Source organism: Amphiprion ocellaris, chromosome 10 (assembly GCF_022539595.1).
Source record: "Amphiprion ocellaris isolate individual 3 ecotype Okinawa chromosome 10, ASM2253959v1, whole genome shotgun sequence".
Lineage (NCBI taxonomy): Eukaryota > Metazoa > Chordata > Actinopteri > Pomacentridae > Amphiprion > Amphiprion ocellaris.
Window position 1 is genome coordinate 5,268,114 of NC_072775.1, and position 26,614 is coordinate 5,294,727.

At 38.5% G+C, this 26,614-nt stretch overlaps 1 protein-coding gene across 6 annotated transcripts in view; it reads left to right on the forward strand.

Moving 5' to 3' along the window:
- astn1 (astrotactin 1) overlaps positions 1 to 26,614 on the forward strand; it is a 435,709-nt gene that overhangs the window by 133,027 nt on the left and 276,068 nt on the right. For all 6 annotated transcript variants that reach the window (XM_023261620.3, XM_023261621.3, XM_023261622.3 and 3 more), the window contains 3 exons: positions 270 to 437; positions 15,765 to 15,849; positions 19,743 to 19,817. In XM_023261620.3, coding sequence (XP_023117388.1) covers positions 270 to 437; positions 15,765 to 15,849; positions 19,743 to 19,817 — 328 coding nt within the window. The remainder of the gene's footprint in view (positions 1 to 269; positions 438 to 15,764; positions 15,850 to 19,742; positions 19,818 to 26,614) is intronic.

The following is a 26,614-nucleotide window of genomic DNA, read 5'->3' on the forward strand; positions in this document are numbered from 1 at the left end:
TAGAGCAATTCAATTTGGTGCATGCTATATTATATATTTCACTGAAGGTATTTTTTTAGCTTTGTTTTTGGAGCAGATTTTTTTGCTGTCTTGTTTTGTCTTACAGTTTTTTTCTATTCCTTCTCTCCTGCTTTTTCACCCTCTTCCCACCTGCCATCTTTTCATTGCCCCTCCATGTCTCTTGTCCTTCTATTTAACCCTACATCCAACTCTCACTCCTTCCCTCTTCCCTTGAATTCTGTGCTTTTCCCTCCTTCTGTCCTCCTTAGGATCAAGGTTCATTTTGCTGCAGGGGAGCCAGTTGGATGCCTCAGACTGGCTCAACCCGGCTCAGATCTTGTTGTACTACCAGCAGAATGCCAGCGGGCCCTGGGTCAGCGAGCTGTGTGGACGACGTCTCCTGGATCCCTGCGAGCACCAGTGTGACCCTGAAACAGGTGAGCTGAGAACGGTTCTGCACAGTACCAGGAGCAACGAATTATTAGTTGAAATGAAAAAGGTCTCAGTTCACTGATTTGACTGGTCTCCATCAGGATTTCAATGGAGAATACAGTGAAGTTACATTGATAAAAAGGTCCTAAAGACTATTAAAAAAAGAAAACTTATTATTTAAAGATCCCCTCTGGTAAAACTTTGAAAGTGCTTGGCCTTTTAAACATATTCATGTATTCTTTATATCCTAGAGGACCAGGGATGTCCCAATCAAGTTTCTTTTATTTTTCTTTTTTCAGCCTGATCTGATCTGAGTCGTTTAATATTTAGTGTCTGCCAGTTTCTACCATTTTCCGAGATAACACATACTTCAAATACAATAACGTTATTAAAATCCCACACATATACTTGTCAGTCAAATGCATCCGACGGAATCGGTGGCACGAATAAAGTTCTTCATCCAGCTCCCTCTGTTCAGCATTACAGTCAAAAGTTCTTTGCCTTCCAGACCAGTAGTCCTCTAACATGGTGCCATTTCTGTTTGTTGACTGGTGATACAAGAATTTTCCGCTAATGTTAGCATTGATGTCTCCTCCAACTAAGAGCACTGCAAGCGGTGGTGTTGCTTAGACTGTATCACTCAACTGTTGGTAAAACTCCTCTACTTCTCCTACTGGGAGGTTTTTGTGTGGAGAGTAGCAGGAGATGATGGCTGTTTAAGGCTTTCCCTTATACACTGTCGTGACAATGTGCTTACTATCTCTCATAACATTTGTAAGAAGGGGAAGGAGATGACAGGAGTTTTGGATGACACTACCAACACCAGCAACTGATGCTCCGGCTTCATTTTTCCAGGCAGATGCAGTAAAAAAATGTGTTTGAGCCAAGGTCATGGGTAATTATATCAGTTTCTTCATGTATGCGTCGGTGTTCTTGAATGCACCCAGATGAGATGTTATAAGTGTTGATGTGCTTGTTGAGCTCCTCGCTTGAGAATTGTGATGAGAGAGTGCGACAATTTAGAGTACCAATGAAATTGAGTCTCTTTGGTCGGGAGAGTCCCTTCATGGTTCTGACATCAGAAGATACCTGCCTGGAAGGATTTGGAGCGTCTTCTTCATTAGAAGTTGTTGGGACTTAATCACAACCATGTAGGGACTGAATAGCACGGGCTTCAACCGTGGAGCTGGAATCTGGAAACTTCATCATGAATTTCTAGTAGCAGAAATACTGTGGAGACTTGCCAAGACTATCACAGGAGCAGTTCCCCACTGAAGGGGGCAGAGTGTCCTAACCATTGACTTTTGACAGTTCGTCCGCTTAACAAACAGCTCTCTATCGATGTTCACCCACCAGTGCTATCACCATTCCTGCTTCCTGAATGGCTCTTGGAATAACCCTGCATGAGTGGCAGGTGGGTGCTATGCCTTGCCAAACGACAGTCCTTGATTTGGTCCGGGACTGCTATTCGCAGCTAACCCTCATATCTGAGGGCCATTCCTCTATCTGTCACCTGAGGATCCGGTGGATGGGAGTTGCCATCTCCACAGCACTTGTATATGCTTGACAACTGAATAACTCTGCAGTCCATGAAGAAAAAAATGGCATTTCTGCATCCAAGCTGTCCCTTAATGTTACATAAATGATCACAGACCTTGTTGCTAAGCTCCATGAAGGTACTGTCGAGCAGGTAGAGTTAACTGTGGCTCCACAAGCTCTAAAATCTGATAAAAACCTTCATTCTCTACATGCATGTCAAAACATGCATTGTACATTAGCTGTAGTACATGGTTGCATCACCAGGGAAATTTCTTATTGTTTACTTACCAAACCCACTAACAATAATCACATAGCTTAACTCCATTTCAGTGTCTTTTATCCACTGAGGCCAAATTGCTTTGAAATTCTATGACAAACTGGAAGCTCCACACACTACATTTTACAAAACAGTGAGTGGGCAGGTTTAGAAAGCTGTAGAACTCCAGCAACGTAAAGTGCATCTGGGAACTTGCAGTGTTCGACCCACTGTAGGCTCTTCACTGGTGACTTTTGTTTGGATGGCCACCAGTCACAGTCTCCTGCCAGCAACCTCTTGAATTGTTTACCTGTGTGACAATGACTGTATTCCATGCAGCTGCAAATGGAAATAGATTAGCCTAGAGTGTTCGACCTGATTTTCTTTAGGGGAGCTGCAGAGATGATCAGTTAGTTTGCATGACTCCACTGTCAACGTCAAGGAATGTCTTCACATATTGGTTGTCCCGTCTAATTTAAAGTAGGTTTTATGAGCAAAATCTGTGTATACATAAACTATGTTTGAAATTAAAAGCCATATTTATGGTGCATTTGTTTGCAGTCACTGGAGGAAAACATTTCAGAGTTTGCAAAAGTTAAGGAGTCATTTGCCAAAATGTGAAGCTGCTTGTCAGAGCATTGTCATTTAGTCACCTGGTGTGATTGTTCTGCCTGAACAGATTCAGATTTGAAGCATAGCCATCACATTGTTTACCCTGTTTCTGCATTATATTCCTCGGGAGAAAACAAAACAACTATGAAGTTCAAGTTCGACAGTAAAAACAAGAAAAGTATTAAAGCTAAATATGTAGCAACAATAAACAACTGAAAATTAACTTATGTCTCTGTAACTGCTAAGCAACCACAGATAATCGGTAGCTTATATTACCTGTCAGCAATTGAAACAGCAAATATCACCAATGCTGTTTGTGTAAACAGAAACTGATGCAAAAGGATGAATATGTATTACAGTAATGCCTAAACAGCACAACCACAGTTAAGGTATTCACATCACTTAAGGCAGCAGGACTAAATTGAAAGTTTCAATATTATGCTGTTAATTGTTCTGTTTTTATTCCCTGGTGTCTTGTTAGTGTTTAATTCAATTTATATTTAATTTACAATAATTTGATAGAGCATTTCCAGACGTGTTTTACTTTGAGAACTAAAGTATGATGAATCTTAAAGCAGCCTCAGCTCTGCATCATCGAGTGTATTTTCTACATTCCTCCACCTCTGCACACCCAACACGGCTCCTCTTGCACAAGCTGTTAATCAGCTGAGAAGGCACAACAGCCAACTAGACATGATGAATGTGATGTTAAATCGGTTCCAGCCACTTCTTGTTGATTTTTAGTCTAATTAATTAATTGTGACACTGTGGTACTGTCGTAGATTTGATGTAAATCTACTTTGTACACTGGGGGAATAAGTTTGTGTTAAAGATGTGCTTAAATTCAACCTTTCAACTGCTTTCCAGGTTGGATAAACTAATGCTTATAATAAAAATAAGAATATTTTTTAGGAGTTAATTTGTTTTGTTTAGCAGAAGTACACTGCCTGAAAAAAAAAAAAAAACACTGCCAAAAAAAGTCGCCACCTGGTTTTAGCTAAGCAAATAGGTAAGAGCCTTCCATTGGATAATTACTGCAGTAATGAATACGTTTCAGCTGCAACAACTTATTTAACTCTAGCTGATGCAGTGAGGAGCTTCTCATTTCTTAAACAACCATGTTGGAAGACATATCCTGTGGTCATGGAAAGGATGTTAATCAGTTTCAGAAGTGTTAAATTATTGGCCTGCATCAAGCAAAGAAAACAACTAAGGAGATGAAACTACTAAAATCAATTTTAAAACCGTCCAACACATTGTTTAAACCTGGAACAATAGTGATGAACTGTTATCTTCAAGGAACAAATGTGGTTGGTCATGTGGTCTGATGAGTCCAGATTTACCCTGTTCCAGACTGATGGGGGCATCAGGGTAAGAAGAGAGGCAGATGAAGTGATGAACTCATCATGGCTAGTGCCTACCAGCCTGTGGGGGTTAGAGTTATGATCTGGGGTTGGTCAGGTTCAGCAACATTATGTTCCCAAAGAATGAGGTCAGCTGACTACCTGAATATACTGAAGGATCAGGTCTTTCCATCAGTGGAGTTTTTCTTTCCTGATGACATGGACATGTTCCAAGATGACGATGCCTGGATTCATGGGGCTCACATTGTGAATGAGTGGATCAGGGAGCATGAGATGGATCAGCCTCCACAGAGTCCAGACCTCAGCCCCACTGAGAATCTTTGGGATGCTCTGGAGAAGACTTTGTGCAGCGGTCCGACTCTCCCATCATCAGTGTGACATGTTGGTGAAAAATTAATGTATCTCTGGACAGAAATAAATGCTGTGACACTGTAGAAGCTTATCAAAATGATGCCAAAGAGAATGAGAGCCGTACTCAAAGCTAAAGGCCGTCCAACAAAATATTAAAGTGAGCATTTTTTTTTTTTTTTTTGGCCTGGCAGTCTATATTAAGTCCTTTTCAGATATAGGATATGTTACATTGCTGCTTCCTCTAACTGTGATGAAATTCTGTTATTTAGGCATAGATTACGTTTACATTAATATTTGTCATAGTTTCATTTAGACATACTCACCACAGTAACAGGGAGCCACAGCATGTGGGTTGGACAGTACATCATGTGATGCATATTAATACAGTGATAAATAAAATACAAAGACTTAATCAAATAATAGCAGCTTGTCCAGTTAACTAATAGCCTTATTTATTTCCGATTTCCTAAATGCTGAAAATGGTGTCCTTTAGTGATTATCATCTAACTACTACTTCACCAACACAAGATTTAACTGCAGCTGATAGACTGTGACTTTGTGTGACTGTCTAATGAAAACAGCGAGATTTTTAGTTAGATCTTGATTGATGCTGTCTCCATGTTGGGGATTGGAAGAATTGTAGCGGTTGTTCCATGCGTGTAAATGTGTGCAACTTTCTCTTTGAAAGCACTTCTGTGTATTTTGCTGCTGTCTGACATCGCAGGTATTTAGTAAACTTAGAAAAAAGACTCCCACAAACAGCTGGAAATAATCTTTAGTCGAAACATGGATTACATTCATTATTAGTGAATGTCATTCATTTGAGCTATTAGTCTCTCTTTCCATCATGTGAAGTTTTATTTTTAGAGCTATCTCAGCTTGACCAATACTTTTGCCATTTTGGAAGAGGTATGGTAATGGTATTATGTCTGACCTAATAGGTTTGACTTTATAGAAACTTGACCAGGGTGCTTATTCTAATATGAACCTGACATTTTCAGCTGGTGTCAGAATAATATCGAGATAGAAGTGCATGACTGCAAGGGGCTTTATATGCAAGATACCAATTACAATGGTCTTAAGAGCTCAGTGCACTGCAGCTTGAGACATAAGAATCAAATACACAAAGCACAAGCAAATTAAGGAAACATCTTCACAGATTTCACAACACATATCACACACATCAAAAAACTAAAAAATCATACACACAGCTTATTCAGAAAATACGATCAAATAACAGAAATGCACTGCGAATAAAAAAATGAGCTGCAATTATGAGAAGCTAAATAAAAAAAGCTAAATATTGAAATGAGCTGTGAAATGCACAGGCTGCAATGGAAATGTTTCCAGTGGGCACTTATGGGTGATGAACTCAGCTGCAAAACACTCTGACTCAAGTAGTTGTTTTGTAAGCAGTGTTGGAAAAAAAAAACATGCAAGTTATTTTTGTCTTTTGTTTTTTTTATTTCGCTTTCATGTCATGGATTTAATTTAATTAGTTCATGACTCATGAAGTAAATGTAAATAAAGGACAGGAATAAAGGACAAACAGTCAACTTAAGTAGCTCCATGGGTCTTGATTTATTGCAACAACAAACCTTGGAGCAGTGTTTTCAAATCCTTAGTGCCCTCTGAAAACATTTCTGTTGTAATCTATGCTATTGGCATCATGCCTGTATTTGTTTTTTGTTTTTTGTTTTTTTTAAAGAAAAATGTGCATGTTGGTTCTGCATGTGCAGCATATTTTACCTCTAAATGCTACACCTGTGAAGTCAAATGTTCAAATGCGCGTCCTTAATTTACTTATGTATTTTCTCTGCAGTTGCAGTGCACACAGCTCCTAACCTATACACTGTAGCTGGATAACGGAATAATGAGTTTGAGTGATAGAAGAAGATGAAAGTAAGGCTGAAACAACATGATAAATTACACTTGAGTCATGCAGAGGAAAAGCAGAAAGTCAATAAGTTATGATTGATGGGACAATATATGAATCTTTGTGACAAAACAATGGAAAAATTGGAAAAGTAAACACTAGCCGAGCACAATATCACTGTATTCTTTCAGGCAAGCTTTACTGTGCTGTACTCGTATTGAGCATAGACTACACACGTAATAGCTGCATACATGTGTAGCAAATGAGTTTCCAATTTTAGCTGTTGATAAAGCTGCATGGAGAGGGCCATCGTTTTTAATTAATGCACAGCTTATGACTGCAGTCTGTCATTTCCTCCCTCTGACTTGAAATGAGGGCCTCGTGCAGCTACTGTACATTATGTTTTATTCAAGCCACAGATCACATTCAGATTCCAAATGATGAGAACATTGTGCTGATAAAACAGAATAGTAGAACATTTTGTTGTTTAACAAGCTCTTTATCGCTCTCTCTGCCTCTGAATACATTTTTGATCTTTCCAGCCTCCAAATTCACTCAGAAGAAAGTGGGAGCATGTAAAACAGAATGATATAATCCATCTTGTTATGATAGCAAGTTAAAAGCAATTTAATCTCAATCAATTTAAATGCAAAATTCTCACTCCATAGATGATCTGGACCATGCTGTGATTCTGCTTAATTTTTCTTTTAGTGGTGTTTAAGAGACAAGTGCATTTTTCTAATGTATATGGAAGATACAAATAAGCTCATTGAAATGATTGTGTACCATACATGAGTAGCCTTTTAATTTATTATTTTTTTTAACTGTTTTATCAGAAAACAGTTTCAAAGCAAGGTAATAAACAGGACGTGTTCTCTGTCCCTGTGGAGGTGTTGATGGTAGACTTGTGGCTTGGCAACAAACATTTCCAATCATATCACGTACAAAAATAGCCCTGGCTTGGAGTAAAAAATAAAGCTGTATAGTTGGTAGCAAACACTAAAAAACAATGAAAAAGTAAATGAGTTTCTTTATGAAAAATGCTTCAACTTTCAGATAAGATTAAAGTGAGATTGGGCTGATATGTTTGCTTAAAGTAATAATCGGTTTCAATTTTATAAACAGCACATAGATGCCACGTTGTGTTTTTTGTCGGAACTTATACTGATAATGTTGTGCAAAGGTTATATCTGTACCTGTTAATTACACTGAGAATAGTCTGACTCACTGGCTATAGACTCCAACTATGAGGGTGTTGCTTCTACCATGCATTTCTTGCAGCTTTCTCTTCCCCTTCTACTATATATTACTATTTTCAAAATCCCCTCCACAGCAGGAAACAGCAACAGCCACCTCTTAACAGCAACCTGCATGCTGAAAATGACAGGTTTTGTCAAAAATACGGATGTTCCTCTGTGCAAATGTACCACCAAAACAAATCCTGTGACACTGTTTTGCAGTGTCACAGCAGAATTCTTAATAATGAGGTCCAACCAGACCATTCTCCAGAGCTCACAAAGCACTGTGGATGTAGGTCTGGCTATGCAAGACTACACTAAAAATCTTTTATTTTTTCTGCTGCACTTGTATTTTTGCGACATAGTTGAACCATTTATCTAAATTCATGAAATGGTATAACTCAAATTTGTATTTAAACCTCTCCTCCAAAATGTCTGAGCTGTGTCTAAATATAAACTATTACTGTATAGTGTAAATAGCTCTTCAGTTTCCCCTATGTCAAGTTGCGTAACATGCCAGATATTAACATCTGAGCAAATTTCAAGCTGTAGAAAAGCTAAACAGTCCCTCCAGGATTTTGCAGGCTTTTTTCAAGATTGTTGCGACCTAAAATGCCAAAATTGCGGAAAAGTTACAGTGATTGGACAAAATTGCAAGGTCGCAATTCACGAGATTGGTTAAATTTGTGTTAATTGTTGCGATCGCAATATCACAAATTTCTGGAGGGACTGGCTGAAGAAAAGTTACTGAGGATGAACTTCATTGAATGTGAGAATACGGAACTAGCCTGAAGTCTCTTCTTTTTATGAACAGTTCATGGACGGTTATGCTGCGTATTGACAACAGTCAGCTGTGTGATACTATGGTAGAAGCTATCATACGATCTGAAGTTGTTCTATTAAATCACATCTTTTTTCTTTGACTTCTAAAGGATTTCCTTCCCTCCTGTGTTTGTAGTCACCATGTGTTGCTCAAAGGTCATTTGTCGGTTTCTCATGATAATATTGTAAGATCTTGACCTTAACATTTAAAATAGTTTGTAATCTATATTTTAACTTCAAATGGAAAGCACGTTGGGTCAAATGCAATTGTTTTAAATGTGCTATTTAAATAAGGGAGACTTGACTTGAAGCAACATCCCAAATCTTTCCGCTGCTGTAGTGTGGGTGATGCTGATTGCAAATGATTGTGTGCGATGTCTGTGCATTTTAATTGAAGCTGACTGTAGAAGTGGTGACATGACATGTGGGAGGGGGGCAACAGCACTGCCAAAATCAGATGCTGTTTACTCCAAGTACATCTGTTCATATCTCAAAAAAAAAATAAAAATGTTTACATCCCCAATGAGGACAGAATGAAACATTTTAATTTCACCTGCTGTCTTGGAAAGCCTCCGCCTTGTGTCTTGCTCATATTATGGTTGCAGCAAAAAATCTCAAATTCAAAGTGGAGGAAGTGTCTTCCTTGTTTTGCATCCATTATTCAGCAGTCTAACTCTCCCCTGGGCAATGCAGAGTAAGTTGTGAGACCTTTAAATGAATCAAAAAGCTGGTCTAGTGTGTCTCATGCCTGCACTTTTTGAAATAATTTCTGAGACTCTCCTACACACTCAAACCTCTGCTCTGCCCAATCCTTAGAATGATATATGGACCAGCAGCGAGGCGGCTTCAGCCATTGTATTGTATTTTTCCTCCTGATTCATTCGTAATGAAACCGTTGTGCATATGTGTGATTATGTGTGGGTCTCTGAGCAGGACACTGTGCGCAATGGCGTGGGTGAAAGTGTGTGTGGGCTGCGAGGAGATTTTCGAGGTGCTATAGATGACCTAAATCCAATCCTCTTTTCTACTGGAGGAGATACTGATGAAAACTGAGATGGGCTGCGACAATATCTGTGCTGCTGCTGCAAAAAGAGACATTAAAAGAAGCGGTGGATGCTTTAACGCGAGGTGCTTCCCTTCCTGCAGAGCTCTGAACCTGAGTGTCGAGGATGCTGATGTTTACAGGCTGTTTACAGCACCTTCTTTCCCTCCTCTCTGGAGGGCGTGTGGGACTTTTATGAAACACAAAGGGACATTTAACGCCTCTGGAGAAGCACATTCCCACATCATAACACACTGGCTTGATTAATGTGACTGCATAATAGATCAGGGTGTGGATATCTGCCCGACGAGACAAATCATTTTGTGACACAACAGAAGAAAAACATACTTGCGGTGTAGTTGTTGCTGCCCACACAACAGATCAAGAATGCCAGGCTATTTAAGGGTGATATATATACTTTTTTATTTTTTTGTATTGTTTTTTTCTCCACCCCAGTCGACCTAAATACAGTTCGGTTCTACAGTATGTGTTTTTAAAGGTGAGAAATAACAGAATAAAATGCATCAAAAATAAAGTGTGAAGCTTAGAATCTGGCTCGGGAGTGCAATTAGGGAATATAACACCTTGGAAGTGTAAAACAAGTTTGAGCCGAGTACCGTGACCCACGCAATGAAACAGCAATTAAAAGCAAGACGAGGCGTTGAGAGTTACTCCGCAGCTGCACAACAAATCTCCTCGCCCGCTCCGGCATTATTTATTTACTTTTTGGACATCGTTTAAACCGTCATTCAACATGTTAAATGAGCTTTCTACTGTCAGATATTTCAGCCCTTCATTACTCATTTAACAAAGCAGCAAAGCAGCAATTATGTTCCGAGTATTTACATGTTGGGAGAGCTGCCAAGGGAAAGTGTTGGAAAAGCAGCCATGTGATAGTAGAGAGTATATGAAAAGGCTTTTTCTCATTCAGGTGATGGTTCCAGGAAACGTTATGCGTTTTACAAGAATAATTACACAAGGTTGGGAGAGCAGAGCATGTACTTGCATAATGCAGCTAAGCAACTGTATAACTTAATGAGCTCTTTCACCCTGACCTCATTACTAAGAAGATCCTTAAACTTTGATTATTAAATAATTGTGATCAAGCTTTGTATTATGCAGCCAGAAAACTGTTTACAGACCAACCTCCTGATTCAGCACTAACCTGCCATAATATCTAACCAAATGTGTTTTCTTTCAGTTTTACCTTCAGATAAATTGGTGTAGGTCTGGGGTTCTCTGTCTTTTTGGCTAGTAAATCATGACCAGTCTTGCAGAGCAGCACTGTAACTACATCTTTACTCAGAAAAGACTGATAATGTAAGATAAAGTTCCTTTAATTCAATTAAAAAGTATAGTGTCCCTATAGTTAACTGTCAGGAAAATTCTTCAGTGGAGTACTAACTTCTCCAAATTAACACTCGGAGTCATCTCTCAAGTCAAAGCAAAGTTTTACTTGTGGCAAGGAGTCAACATGAACAGAACACAGGCTGAACAAGTGACTGACAAAGGTGGGAAACAGCAGAGCTTTATACAGGCGCAAGTTGTACAAACAGTGCAGCATATTGTAGCGACCCTCTGTGACGAATGAGTGAGACTTTATTCTGCTCTCTGGTTGTTTATTGAACCAACACACAGGCTACTGTGGGCCATAGCCAACACCAAAATAATTATGAAAAACCTTTAACTTAGCTCCAGAATTAGACGCCGTTCCGTTCGGCATGGAGCAACACACACACACACTACTGCTGACTCTCAGCCAATCCGAGGTGAGCTAACCAAACATGGCATGTTCACTGACATTAGGTAAATCTGAAACTGAACAAAAAACATTGAAACCTGAACATCAACAACAATACCAGTTTGTTACAATATTATCTTATCTTCTTGTAAAATGACTCATGCATGCATGGAAGTCGTTGGTAGTCATGACTTTTCTGCAGAACTGATCGATACCGTGATGCACATAGCGACTTTGTTTACATTTTCATCGGAGTTGTGTCTTACGGTGAAAATTGACTTGCGTTGATCAGTAGGAACAGAACTCCAACATAAGTCAAGGACTTCCTGTAATCATATGGGCTTGTATCAGGTTAGAAGTGGAGCTTCTACAGTCTCTGAGAAGCGCTATTTACTGGCAAAGGCACAAAGTTTTTGCTATCTCTATTTTTGTCTTGAGTAGAATTCAATAAATGACACTGAGATCCTTACTGGACCTGGTCTTAGAATTGACTCAACTCAAGAGACTCTCCTGAATACAAATATGATATCAAATATAAGCATACTTAAAAGGACAAAGTGCCTGAGTCATTTCTTTTTTATTCAGCTACCATGAGCAGGAAAATCGGTGAATACGATTTCCTTTAGCCTGCCAGGTACTGACAGTTGACCTTTTCCATTAACAGTGGCGTATACAAGCCCAGGGCCTGCGCTCCTCACTTGCCTCCTATTGAGCATGAGGGAAACATGCTGTACATGTTACCCCTGAGTAACCCTCTAAACCAAAGGTGAGGCCCCATCAATCATACTGAACAAAGTCAAGGCCGACATCTCTCCCGGGAGCTGACAGCAGAACAAAAAGCTGATGCTTCACTGTTCTTTGTTAACAGGCTTCACTTATCAGGATGATGGCAACACAGAGCATGCACATTGTTCTAGTCCCACTGGTGAGACATTGAGCATTTTAGAGATTCTCTATTTTTTTTGTTAAAACCAAATGTCTCTTGATCTCCCCTCAAAGAGTGACCCTGTCTGCATATCAAACAGTCCCACCGGGGTCCCGATCCTGAGGTTTAGAGACAGTTTTAGATGATCACAGTGCTTCAGTCTGTAGTACAGATGAGCAGTGCTGCATGCAATCCCATTTGCCCCAAAATGTTGCCTTAGGCCTGAAGACTAAGTGGATTTTGGGAAAATCACGACCCCTGACAAGCTTTGCTTCAGTAAATAATGATAGTGCCAAGTGTCTGTTCATTAGACTAATCGTTGATCTAATCACTTCTCATTTAGGCAGTGGATGTGACTCAGTCATTGGGGCCAGTCAGATATAAGTGTGAAAAACACCAAAATAAACTGAGTCTATTAGGTTCGACATTTGGAGTAATGATTCAAGGTTAACTTCAATGTAGTGCTTTGAGGGTGTCTGACTGTCTGCTCTGCTGTGCACATGAGCTCCAGGAACTAAAAAAAGTCCACTTTTGGGGAATGTAACAATTAGGCAACAGTAACTACAGAATTAGATTTTTACGATCCACTGCTACATGTGGAATAACATCTTGTAATTCCAAAAGATGCTGATGGCATGACAGAGCTGACTCATTAATCTCAACTTCAACCAGTTCTCTTACCCGTTAGAGATGGAGAATTGCCACCCTTTTTAAAGGCAGAGCATCTGTCTTCATCAATATCTTTTTCTTGATTTAATGGTTATTTCCTCCCCCTGGCAAACTAACCAGTATCACTGTAGCTAGCCCTGAACGTACTAGTGCTAATCAGCCAGAACAAATTAACTGACTTGCTAAACTGGTAATTAGCAAAGGAATTTGATAGTCAGATTGGACAAATTTGCAAGGCAAAAACCGATACTTCAATCTCAGTCTCAACTGCAAGTACCAATTACGGTTGTTACTCTGAGATAAGAAAAAAAAAAGCTGTTTTTAGATACAAAAAGTGATGTTCACCATAGCAGCTTTTGGCTGCAAGCAATCAGAGAACAGGCTCTAAATGTCTTCAGAATTCGCATTTCTGCTTTGTATGTTTTTTTCTGTGTATTCATGGAGTCAGATTACACAAAATAACTCCAAATTTTCACTTAACAGTTGCATTGCTGCATTTCCATTGCTTTGCAGAGAACATACATACTGTGTATATATATATATATATATATATATATATATGTGTGTGTATATATATATATATATATATGTGTGTGTGTGTGTGTGTGTGTGTGTGTGTATATTTAATGAGTACAAACTGCTGCCCTTCCTCGATTGCTTATTTCTCAGTTTCTTCTTTTTCATTCCTAATGAAAAGAAGATTGACATCATTATGTTTGGTAGAGCCGACCTTTTGGATGACCCTGACCACGTTCTTTGCCCTTTGCCTTCAAACAATCGATGTTCTGTGAAAAATCTTGCAGTGATATTTGACAGCTTCTTTAATTCCAATAGACAGATCACATCAGTAGTCAAAACTAGGTTTTTCTGAGTTAAAACTTTTAACTAAGGTGAAGGCCTGTCTCTTTCTCAAAGAATTTGAAAAAAGTAATTCATACTTTCATTTCTCTTCAGTTTGACTGTTGCATTTTTTATTTTTTTTATTTTTTGTATGTGGGTGTTCAGCAGTCGTCTCTTGAGAATCTGCAGCTGGAACAAAATGTGATTATAAATCTTTAAGAACAGGAAAAAAAGCTCGCATAACATTAGTACTAGCCTCCCACTACTTCCTTCCTGTCCATATCAGGATTGATTTTAAGATTCTATGGTTAGTTTTTAAGGCGTTAAATGGGTTTTAGCCACCTTATTAACAGAACTCTTACATCCTCACACCTTAGCTTAGACACTAGGATCAACCAACCGGATGTTCTTGGATGTTGCCTGGTATAAAAAATGTAGGTAAAAATGGGACCTTTGATGAGCTAGAACTTCTTTTGAACAGCCACCTGTCCCACATGGCAATATGACCCTTGAAAGTTTACTTTACTTCACGCTGAACAGAACCAAGATTTTGTGTTTAGATTGTGATACCTGGATTGGATGTAAAATCAATTTGGTTAAAGTTATTAATAGAGCTCAAATCTGTTTGTTAGCCTTGAGTTTCATGTTGCTGTCTTCTGTGGTTAAGAAGTTATGAGGGCTCAAATATTCTATGAAAGTTAATGTGAATTAAACAGGGCTTCATATGTACTTTGAGGGCCTGTAACTCAAAAGAAAACAATCATAAAATGACGATACAATTTTGCATAACTTCATTCAATCTACTAAAGTTAGTGTTCCAAACAAAGGGGGGGACGGGTTTGAGGCAATTATTGATTTTATTTACATATTTATTTATTTATTTTTTGAAGCTATCAGATAAATGACAATAGTTTTCCACTGCAGCAGGTGTGAGGTAGCATGAACATTTACAGGAACAGCTCCATAATTGACCCTTTCAGCCTTTTTCTGTTTTCTGTTATGGTGAAGGATCTGACAGCTTCGACTTCTGTTAACTCAGAGTGACCAACAACAAATAGTACTCACTAGATGTAAATCTATTGCTGTATAAGTACACAGAGAATAGAACAATAGAGGGTTGGTTATTTTAGCTCATTTTATGTTTATATTAAGTTTACAGTATTTATGGCAAGGTTTGAGAGAACACTGGTACTCTGGATAATGAGGGAGCAGAACATTGGTGCTTGTTGTCCTCTTCCAGTTTAACCAATCAGCATTGAGCCCCACCAGCATTTTTTCAGGACCAGGGACAGGTACTTGATTTCTTTCCACAAAACGGCCCTGTTAGAAGTTCTATTATGGTGGTTCTTGGAGTCAGAACATACACAAAAGGTTCCTACGGTGGAAAACAATCCAATAAAACAGCTTGTCCGCTTTTTGTTTCATTAATTTTGTGTCTATTAAGACTGCACTGACACGTGAACACCGTGTTTCAAATTGTCTTGTGTTGTCATTCAAAGAACTTCTTATGTAATGAGCTTTTACTGACTTGAGTTTGCATAAGCATTTACTAAAGGAACTCATCCATTTGTCTCGTTGCAAAGCAAAAATTCCAGACACTGCCAAGCAAATAAATTATTTTCAGCATAATCACACACGTCAAGAAAAAAAACTAAAATAAATACAGTCTTTCAGCAAGGTTTCAGTGTGATAACAGTGTCGCACTGAGCCAGTCTTTCACACACTGTGTCCTAATCAAAATCTCCGAGAGTCTTCCATTGGCATGATGCACACTGAGCAGCGCCATCGCTTTCATTAGTCGCCATTGGCCATTTTTAGAGCAGCTGCATTGTGCTGAAAGAACTGATTAAACATGCTCCTGCTGGAAATCTTTGTGAGCTTTTTTGGTGGAATTTGAACAACAATATGGCTCCAATAGCAAAATAAAAAAAAAAAAAACTCTTATGGAGTAAAACAGAAGGAGAGCCACCAAGAGGGGAATTTTCTAATTTAAAAAAAAAAAAAAAAGTTGGCAATAATGAACACATGTTTAAATCACTGCCTTTTATCCTTTGCAGGAGAATGCCTTTGCCTCGACGGCTATATGAAGGACCCGGTGCACAAGCATCTCTGCATCCGCAGTGAGTGGGGACCCAATCAGGGGTAAGTTATGATAATCACCTCAAGATAGTTAGTGATTGCTCATTGTCATGATAAAATGAAATGGAGGAACAGCCAAAGAGTCGCCCTCCACAAGAAACCAAAAGTTTAGAAGATGCATGGGTCAATCAGAAAGAATTGTGTTGGTGCCAGCATCAATTAATGTTTTGAATCAGATAAAATTGTGTGAGCACGTAAAGTACATAGAGCCTTCACTACATAGAATGTGGGTTATACAAGATTTAAGACATATAATGGAGCATTACCACATGAGATACTGTCAAAAACTTGACTGCCACACAAGGGGGAGGACATGGATTTGTAAAAACACCGACACATGCGTTTAAACCCTAAGTCTGATATGTTGTGTAACTTATATCCTAAATCCCAGCCTTTCAGAGTTACTCTGCATTGTTTCAAATTAGGATTTTATTTTACCCTGATCAGGAAAATGTCCAAAATTAATATTTCAGTTAAACAGTGATTACTTTTAAAGGACTAGTGCATAGAATTTAGGGGAAATTATTAGCAGAAAAAAAAACACACTTTTCATAATTATGTTTCCATTAGTGTATAATCTCCTGTAGCTACAAAATAATGGATTTTCTTTAGCTTCGCGTTAACCTCCATGCAACCCATTGAATTGCGCTGCCATGTTTTCACAGTAGCCTAGAATGGACAAACTAAACACTGTCTCTAGAGATGGGGATCTTTCACATTTTTACTCTAAAATGGCAGCCCCTGTAAGCTGATCGTAATCTGCAACCTCACCTGTAGATGTTTCTAAATCCTACATACTGGTACTTTAGTAGAATGTTGTGGACATATTTAAAAACATACACGTAAGAGTATAGGTATTGTGCATTCAGAGCACATCAGAATGGTACTTGATCACTCTTTTTTTCTAATAATAATAGACTAACAAGTAATTTCCATGAAGAGTATTTTGACATTTGTGTTCCAGTTCATTGGATGCCAGTGAACTAAAAATACTTTCATTTCTAGGTGTGAAACCACAGTTGCACGATGTTTAACAACTACTGACGGAATTCCCTTTGGGCCCGTGGTGAATTGAAACCCTTCTGCGTGTTTTGTCAGATTTTTTTGTCTCTTCATGTCTTTGGACACAAGGGCACTTTTCAGTAATGATTCAAAGTGATGTCTTGATATCTTTTGGCTTTAAAAAAACGCTGTTGCAGGCCCTTTTCCCGGGAAGTCATATAAACACCTAATTGGGGTCACATCTGCTTGCTTTAAAAGTCCTTGACATTTGGCTAACACCGCTGCCACGGTGCCAACCCCTGGGTGACCAATCAGGCTGCAGGTATCAGGGTGCTCCTTTCCCAGAAAATACATCAGAGAAGACAGTGTTGACCTACAGGACAAATCCCTCTGTAACAGTGGTATCAGTGTGGTACTCCAATGTGCACCAGTGTAAGACGATAACGTAATACTGCTAATACCATGCTGTTTCAAATGTATTGGACCATCATGATCAGTGTTGCAAATCAATGAGCAGGCCTGCCTTACAGCAGCATTGACTTTATATGTGATTTGTGATTAATGTAATGAAGTATTGATTGGTTAAGTGTATCATTCATTGGATTAAATATCATCCACTGGCTTTTCCAGAATTACCATTCTGAAGTAGTTAGTTTAGAAACTGTTTTTCCAGTTGATTTTATTGTGTTGTGCTGCTTTTTAAAAAGCTATTGTTTTCTATTTTCAATAGCAAGTAATTTGTAGGATCCTACAGTGTGCACACAGGAATACTATACAAGAAATGTAGGCTCTGATTGGTCTTAACAAGCATACAATTACAGCAGCCACAGCTGACTAATCAGAGCTCCTGTCCTGACTTCACTCAGTTTATAGATGGCACGCTGCTCTATAAATTAAATTGCTTTACATTAAAGAAATCACAAAATGGGAAAACATCAAGGCAATGAACTAATGAAATGTGGGTTGTGTGTAATTGACAGAAACTGACAGAAAATGATTGACTGTTTCATTCAAATCCAGATTTAATTAATTTTTTTAAGCTTTCTCAAGTTGAATTGATGATTCATATTTAGATGTATTGTCCAGTTGCACACTTACCTTTATAGATTTTTTTTTCTCCCAGTATGATGTTGTAAGAAGTGTTTCTACTTTGAACAAGTCAAAAATACATGCATTAGGAAGTTCAAAACACGACTGTCACCCAGGAGACATAAAGATCCCATGTATTATTTTTCGACTGAAGTTCTGTTTTTATTTGCTGATTACCTTTGTTTTTACCCACTGTTTGATGAAGTTTAGGCACCAATGCTACTTGGGTTTTGGGGAACATCGACCTTTCCACGACATGTTTGAAGCTTTTCCTATTTCCCCCCTTCTTATGTGGCTGGTTGAAAACAAGCAACAGTTGAATTGAAATACAAGAAACACTATAGATTCATTTTCTCTCACTGGTTAGGTTTAGGACATGTTTTAAACTTCTAATCCATTTTCTTGGTTTCCAGTGTAGCAAGTCTCACCACATCTAATATATAATCGGTTGGCAGAAAAAGAGCACCAATTAGAATGCAATATAATAAGTAAAGATGCGGAGAAAATAATTCTAAATGTATTTCAAAATGCAATTCAGTTGTGTAAGAACATTATTTTTGGAAGACAAGATTGTTGCTTGTACTCAGGTGCTGGAATTAGTGATATCCTGTGGAGTCGTCTTCAAAGCAATTCTAGTTTCACCGTTGATTTTTTACTGTGTTTATCCACCAGATCGGAGAAAAAAAAGTGTTAAAGGCATTTCTATTCTTCTAAAAAGCCATTTGCAATGACCACAGGGATGCAACATAAAGAGAAGACCTTCTTGTAAAGCTGCAAACTCCGCAGGGTACCTTTTTTATGAAATGTTAAGAACAAATAAATAGCCCACTCTGATGTTTTTTTTTCCATGTGTTGCGGACTGGCACTGAGTTCTACTAGCACTTAAAACCTTTTTACCACACAGTGAGAGTGAATGTGATAAAAGGCGAGAAGAAGTCGTGCTAAATTCTTAACCTGAATTGTCCCCAGCTATCAGAAGTAGACAGACCATGTCATTTTCTCTTCATTTTGACTGTGTCCTCTGCTAACCTCGGTGAAGAATTTTTTATTTATTTTTTTTACATTTTGAGACATCAGAATTTTTCCCCGCAACCCACCCGACTGTGCACCTCTGGATCTCGTTCCCTGGTACTCTTCGCCTGTCAGTGTGTAACAGAGTGGGCATCCTGGGGTGACTTAAATGTTTAATGATCACGGCTCGTAGAGTGGAAGCCGCTCTCCTCATCTCTTTTTGCTTACAGTAGTGCAGGACTTTGCTCAGAATGACATCGGGCCGTTGTCGCTTCTCCTTCCTTACACTCGCTTTCCAGACTGTTTAGTCCCCGAGCTGCCACTTCCCATTTATCTCCATCATTCTTCCTCTCTCACTTCTGCCTCTTGGCATCTGTTTCGTCCTCCTCAATGTTCGTCTCGCTCTGTGTTCCTCTTTTTTTTCATCTTCTGCTCTCTCCATCACCTTCCCTGCTTCCCTGTGTGTCTTTTTCCCATCCTGTCACCCCCTCCTTATCCCCCCTTCTGCTGGTAAATAATATGAGCCAAAGTCACATTGCATGTCACCTGCCAGGGAACACATTTTTCAATCAACATGTTTACACACAGCACACATTGTAATGCTGCCTGTGATTTGTGGGGCTGTGGAAGGCGGGGAACTGCAGAAACATAGCTTGTGATTTTAGGGGGTTTAGATTAAGAGGATGGGTACACTGAAAAATTTAACGCTTCTCTCTCTTTGATTTTAACACAGAGTTTTATTCTCTCCTGTCTTTTTTCCTCTGTTCCTCTGATCTATTCTTTTTTCATGCCAGTCCCTGGCCTTACACCATCTTCCAGCGTGGTTTTGATCTTGTGATGGGAGAACAACCCTCTGATCGCATTTTCAGGTAAGGAGAACTTCACAAAACTTTGTTTTATCCGACTGCATTTTCCGTGGTGCCGCAGTCAAATATCTTGTTAGAATTCTGATACGCCAGCTTTGATTGTCTTTCTCCCTCGTGATAATGGGAGAATTGTGAGCTGTGGCTGCAAAACGCCTTGTGTAGCTGTCAGTTTTTAAAGGTGCTCTGTAATGGAGTGAGAGGTGCAATTTTCAATTGGAAGAAGCAGAGCTGCTTCATTTTCCATCAGGCCATATAATCAGTCTGTTCTGACAGTGGGAATCAATTCTGAAAGCAATTTTTACTCGACATGTCTGTGAAATTGATTGGGAGAGATAATTCAGTTGGACATGGTAGGCAGCAATTAATAGTGAGCAATAATTACTTCTGTGAAAATACGATCACATGAGTGGGTGTCATTGTCCTTTGCAGTATTATGAAGATTAAGAAAAAATACATGTTTTTTTTTTTCTTTTTGTTAAAAATTCCATTAAAAGAAGACCAAAGCATGCAATATGTTCCTTGTTGGCTTACTTTTCCATCAGTCAAAGCACAGTGATTTCTTTTAAAATGTGAATCTTCCCAGTAGCTACAAGTGATATTTTTATAATAACAGTTGCTCTGTAACAGGTGTATGTGTTGCCAGCAAGTTTGCCATATTGCATTTGAAGGTGCTGATATATCAGTGTTATGTTTAATCCTAACTAGCATTTAGTAAATATTTAAAGCCAGATTTAATCTTTTTGCCACCAAGGGGCATTAAAACAAGATGTAATCACCACATTGATTTATGGTCACTTAATAAAGCTTCCCTAATGGAATCTGTGTTAATAACACTCGGCTCAAATCAAGCAGTCAAATGGCTACATTTTTGTCTCCATTTGGTGAAAGTGAACTATGACACAAAAATGACACAGGCTTCTGCCAAAAGATAACATGACAATGTACAAGAATATCATCGTGGAAAAAAAAAATCTCACCTTTTAGTTACATTTGAAGAGTGACATGTCCAAAATGGCTAAGGGTATGAATAATTTCAGGCTTGACTATATGTATGAGTTCAGCCATCCCACGGGACGCTGCTCGGCCAATGAAGTCTCTGCATTGCAGACTCTAAACATCGCAGCTCTGTGTTCAGAAAACAGTTGAGAGGTGAGGGACAGATGAGAGGAGGAAAGACAAAATCAAGTTAGACATTGTGATGTTCCAGACCTTTGCTTTAATGCATTTTCTTTGACTGGACCTCTTTGAATTTTAATTGAATACCCCTGGCCTAAATGTTTGCAACAGAGATGATTTTTTATGGGTTTAAGCATTGCATGAACAGGAACTCTAAGCAATGCCAACTCTACTTTTAGATCATTTTTACTCTCCACTAGGTAACTATATCTTAGCACATTTCTGTTAAGCACATATTTTGCTTCATTTCTAAGTCATACATATAATCCCAACACTATGCTTCTGATACAACCCCCACTACGCAATTAAAAAAAGATATTTCTTCCAGCCTTTTATGCTGAGATACATGTAATACAAAATATTAATTTTCCTTTTCAAATTACTGGATAGCCTGAAAAAGAAGAAAGTGAAAATACCCTGGAAACAGCCTGGGGTTTATCCTTTTTTTAAGGATAAAAATAAAATACGTCAAGATATGTTTTAATGTTCTACATCCTCAGTAGCCTTTACCCGTGTTTTATCACAGTAAATCTGACTTTGATTCCTCTAAGTATGCCTTAAATAGCACATATATCTTGGCAGAATCTCACTGTGACATGTTCACTTTCACAACAACTCATATAGCGACCAGTTGTCTGTGACAGAGGTACACAGTACTTTTCATAGCTGCTTTTCTCCTCACGTTCCCTGACAAGAGAAAGCGCAGATCTAACAGAGGATGTGCCACTGCCTTCATTACCAGACTCTAACTCCGTGCGTGACAGTACAGCAGCAGAAACAACAAAGGGTTGTTTGTGCTGCTGCTTGAAATACAAACGAAGCCCGTACAGTTCGTGCGGACCCCTCATGTGGCTGTTAACATCGTCTAAATGTCAGGAACAGACCGAGGAGGCTGAGATCACACTAACATCTCCAGGAATACTTTAATCCATTCCCTCTTCTCATTTCTCAGTCTGTACATCCGGCCTCTGATTCCTTTTCCCCTCACGTCTTCCACCAGAGATGTGAAGGGAGGAGGTGAAACAAGAGAAGAGTCGATACAGCAGACATTTAACAAAATAAAACATCATTGCTTCGAAGCTGTTCATTAAATGGGACACGTGGCACAGCTGCGTTATCTGTCCACAGCCCACCACTGATTTCCTCACAGTCCTAACAGTTGTCTTGTCAGCTTAGAGTATGTAGTACAATACAAATTAAAGTGACATATACTAAGGTTAAGTGATATATGCACACTTTTTTTAGCCTTGCTCCTGACATAGTTTGTATATATCAGCTCCATGTTGCACCTCTTACATACATTATAGGTGTCAAAAAAACCAAGTTCTAATTAGCTAAACAATCTTTCTGTAAAAATACCATGTGGTGTTTGGTTATAGGTGGCCATGTTGATTTTAGGCCTGAAAACAACAGCAATGTCAACTATGATACCTGTCTACTATGTTACAAAAAGTCCCACGACTATATATTGACCCAACTCATCCACCAACCTTCCTCTTTCCTGGATCCTATTCCCTTTTCCTGCATTTTAGAAATTGAGACATCCTTTGTGAAGCAAAATCAATTGTAAGCTCTAAGGTTATGTTTCAAACATGTTGTATGCCTGTTAATTAGCTTTTTCTAATTAGTTGCTTCTATGTGTATTTATTTTCAGAAAAACTAATTGTTTGCATATTTCCAGGTTAGGTTAGCCAATGTTAGAGTAATGAAAAACTCAAGAATGAGAAATAGGGACCTCAGACCTTCTCATATATGGACTTTTACTATAAAGAGTATCCTTGATCAACTTAAGGAATGTTAAAACATTTCTTAAATGTTTCGAAACAATCCATTGGGAAAATAGTTTGCATTCACTGTAGTGTTCTGATAAAGCTGCCATTCTTGTTTTTCTCCTGGTAAAAGAGGGATGTTGGACAAATTGGCTCTCCACTTAGCAATAGAGAATCTGGACAAACTATTATACGCCACACTGCATAAAATAACAAATAACAAATGACTGAGCAAAGTGTTTGGTTATTATTGAAGGTAATAAGAATTCTGACAGTATTTTCACGACAGTTTCAAGACTGGCACTCTGAGATCAATTCCTGGGTCACAGGCAGAATGATAGAGGACAGAGGAGGTTCAAACTAGAGAAATGACATTAAACTGTTGCCTTCCATGTTTGCACATTTCTTCCAGTAGCCTTTTTTCTTTGCTCCAATTGTATAATTATGAAGGGTTAAGGTAAATGTGGGGAGAGAGAGAGCAGGGGAATGACGTGTTAAGGGTCCAGACTAGTTGGGATTCAAACTGGGCACTAACTGGTGACAGTATTTGCATCCATGTGGTGTGCACCTTAACCACTCATTATACGATTTGGCCATCCTAATTTAAGCGTTTCAGTCTCTATCTAGGACCCTATCTGCTCAGGATACTGAAATAAGATGTTGAATTTCAGCAAGCGCAGACAAAAGCCATACAGACATCATCTTGTTTCCTTAAGCAAATATTACTATTAAACACCAAAGTGGATGAGGTCGTTAAAACTGCGGTATTATTGTGAATAAAATGAGACTAAAGATATGTTCAAAATTCTCCTTTATTGGAGATAAATGCTAAGAGTCAGCATTCAAGCATACAGCCACGCATAGTATTAACCACAGGAGTTCCTCACAAGGATTGCAAAGACGTTTTCCACTCAACAACTGTTTCCTCATGGGGGGGTCTTAGTGTTTTCCAAACCCAGTTTCTCTTTGGGTGAACCAAATAAGTCACACAGCAGCACACAAGTCCCTAGTTGTCCATTATAAAAACAGTGCTCATTAAGTAGCTGCTAATTTGTCCTGTGGTCACCCATATACGTCATACTGCATCGCAGGGATTTTCAGCACTCCTGCTGTACACAGTCCCACAAGAGCAGGTGAAGTGAGAGCTGGCAGCAGCTTCCTGGAAAAATACTATGAAAATATTACCATTTTAACGAACTCCCACCTTGTAGTAACTTCCCCAGAACCCAGTGTTTTACAGTGAATTGAAGACCAGCTGCACTTTGATCCACTCAAAAGTGTGACTTTGAAACAAAGGGAGTAATTGGGTGGATATAATTAAGCGTTCAATTTCTGTGGGGGTTTTAATCATTCTCTTCTTAAAGGGGCTGGTAATACACGCGGTCCCCACCATTCGCTGCCCTTTTCTTATGCTAAGTTAGCATTTTATTAAATGCAAATTGAACAATTGTAAATGAGGAAATATGTTTAGTCTGCATAAAAATGGTTGTTAACTATTTAATCAACAAGTTCCCCTCTTTTGCATTACAAGTACGCATGCATAATTCATCAGCACTAATAATGCATTTGATGTTAAACAGCATGCACTGTTTAACTTAAAGTTGGAAGTATTACATTTCATCTGCAGAGTGTTTAAAGATTGATGACGTTCAGTGACTCACAAATAAAGAATTGTTTTAAAGCCCTTGTTCCAGACATCTGTTGTTTACAGATTTATAGCCATGTTTTGTCTCAGGGGAATCTGTTATTGGCCCTTTTTTTTTGCCAGGGTTTCTCATTTGGTATGCATTGCGTCCATTAACACACAGTGTCCTTCTGCTCAAGAAAGAGTTATGGAAAAAGGATAACTTTGCTGAAAGGTAAAATAAACAACCTTTGACCAACTTGATGCCGTTACTCTGAATCACTGATGCAGCAAAAAGCATTCGTCTTTAAAGAATAGCCATTTTGATGCAACATGGTAGTTGTTTTTAGATGCTAAGAAGTCTACCCAGAGGTGGTTAAAATTCTAAATGGCATCTCTTCTTTGTTCAGCCTATATTTCTCCCAGACATAACTGAACTCATTTTGAAATCAATCTGAGATTTTGATCATTTTCTCACTCTGGGTAAATTCAGCCCCTGAGAAATGGCCCTCTTTTTGTCTCAGCACGATCCAATTTAAAATCTTAAAATGCTCTTTTTCTTCCCTCTCACTGCACTGATCTTTAATTGTCTGAAATAATCAACTCCTGAACCAACAAGAAGATCCAAAAGAAAGCATGATTGCCTTATGAATGAGACGGCAGAATATCTGAAATTTGTCCGTGATTAAGTTCAGGTCTCAGCTCTGTGTGTTTTATCAGTGTTGTCTCTCTTCTAAAATCTACACATTAATTTCAGTTTCTCATTGGTTTGTGTTAAATCTCACTAAAAAATAAGGGAGTGTGTGTGTCTGAATTCTTGACAACTGTACAGCCAAACTACTGTGGTCATTTTTTGAAACATGTGCCATCAGTTACAGACTGCACTGCACTTGTTTGGTTGATTTTCTATGTAACTTTGAGAGACAAAACGATTTATTTCTGATATGAAGAGGAAAAAACTATTGTGAGCAGCAAACGTTTCCACTGGGTAAACACTTGTGGCTTTATCTGAAGGTATAAATATCCCTGATGATGCCCTGAAGGTCATCTTGATCTGGCTTAAAGACTTTGAGAAAGAGTGCGCTGTAAACTTTGGATGTGGAGTTTGAAATACTTGGGTATTTATCAGACAGTCAGGGTCGACTGACAGATGCTTTCACGTTGCATTATGAGCTTGAATCATACACTAAAGTTCTAAATGTCTGGCTGTCTGAGGCTTAACTACTTCAATTTTGACCATTATTTCTCCCATGTGTCACTTACAAGTCCCTCAGCTTGACAGCAGGGCAATACTAAATCACCACAATACCCCTTCAATCCAAGTTCTTGAACAATGTTCATTTTTTCAGCATTTCTTCAATTTTTGGTGTCTTTTAGTCTTAAAATTAAAGCTCTGTTGAGTCAACTTAATATTTAAATATTTAGTCAAACTTTCAGCAACAAAAGCTCCCCACAGGTCTGCAGTTTTTACAATATATAATGGAAATAATAGTCCTTTTCAGCTTCTTCTTTCTGGTTTAACACTCTTCACTTTTAAAGTTTCACTGTAGAACAAAAAACTAAAGCTTCGACAAGTTCAGCTCCACAAAAAAATCTAATGGAAAGTTTTGTTTGTCGCTCAACAATGACAAAGTGTCGGTAATCTGAATATGAAAACACAAAACCACTCGATAAACTGAACAATGAGCAAGCAAACAGTGTGAAGTTTTTAAATATTCCACGTGTCCTCAAACAGCTGGAACATTAAAATGTGTCGACCACAAATACATGTAATGGAGCAATTCGTTATTAGTTCGATAAAAGAAAATCAAATGAACCACAGTACTGACTCCTGAACTAAAAAATGTACAGCCCATTTCCATCCTTTTGATGTGTAATTTTCCAAAAAAAAAAAAACGTAAAAATACCATCAAGCATACATGTCGAAGTCAATTTTATTGTCTTCAAAAGGTGAAAATTGTCACAAATCAGCGGGATTCCTGCAAAAACCCAGTCATAAATATGAAGCTACATGCAAGCAAATTAATCACAAAAAAACACCATTCACTGTATTAAAAAAATCAAACCATACATTCCCTATAAGCATTCTTACTGCTCATTATGCAATGCCAAATATTTTACTGCAATATTCCTGTGCTATCCAACACTTCATAGAAGTCAAGAGGTCACTTTCTGCATTTAGAGTACCTGCTTTCATTCACAAATCAAAGATGATGTTCACACAGACTCAA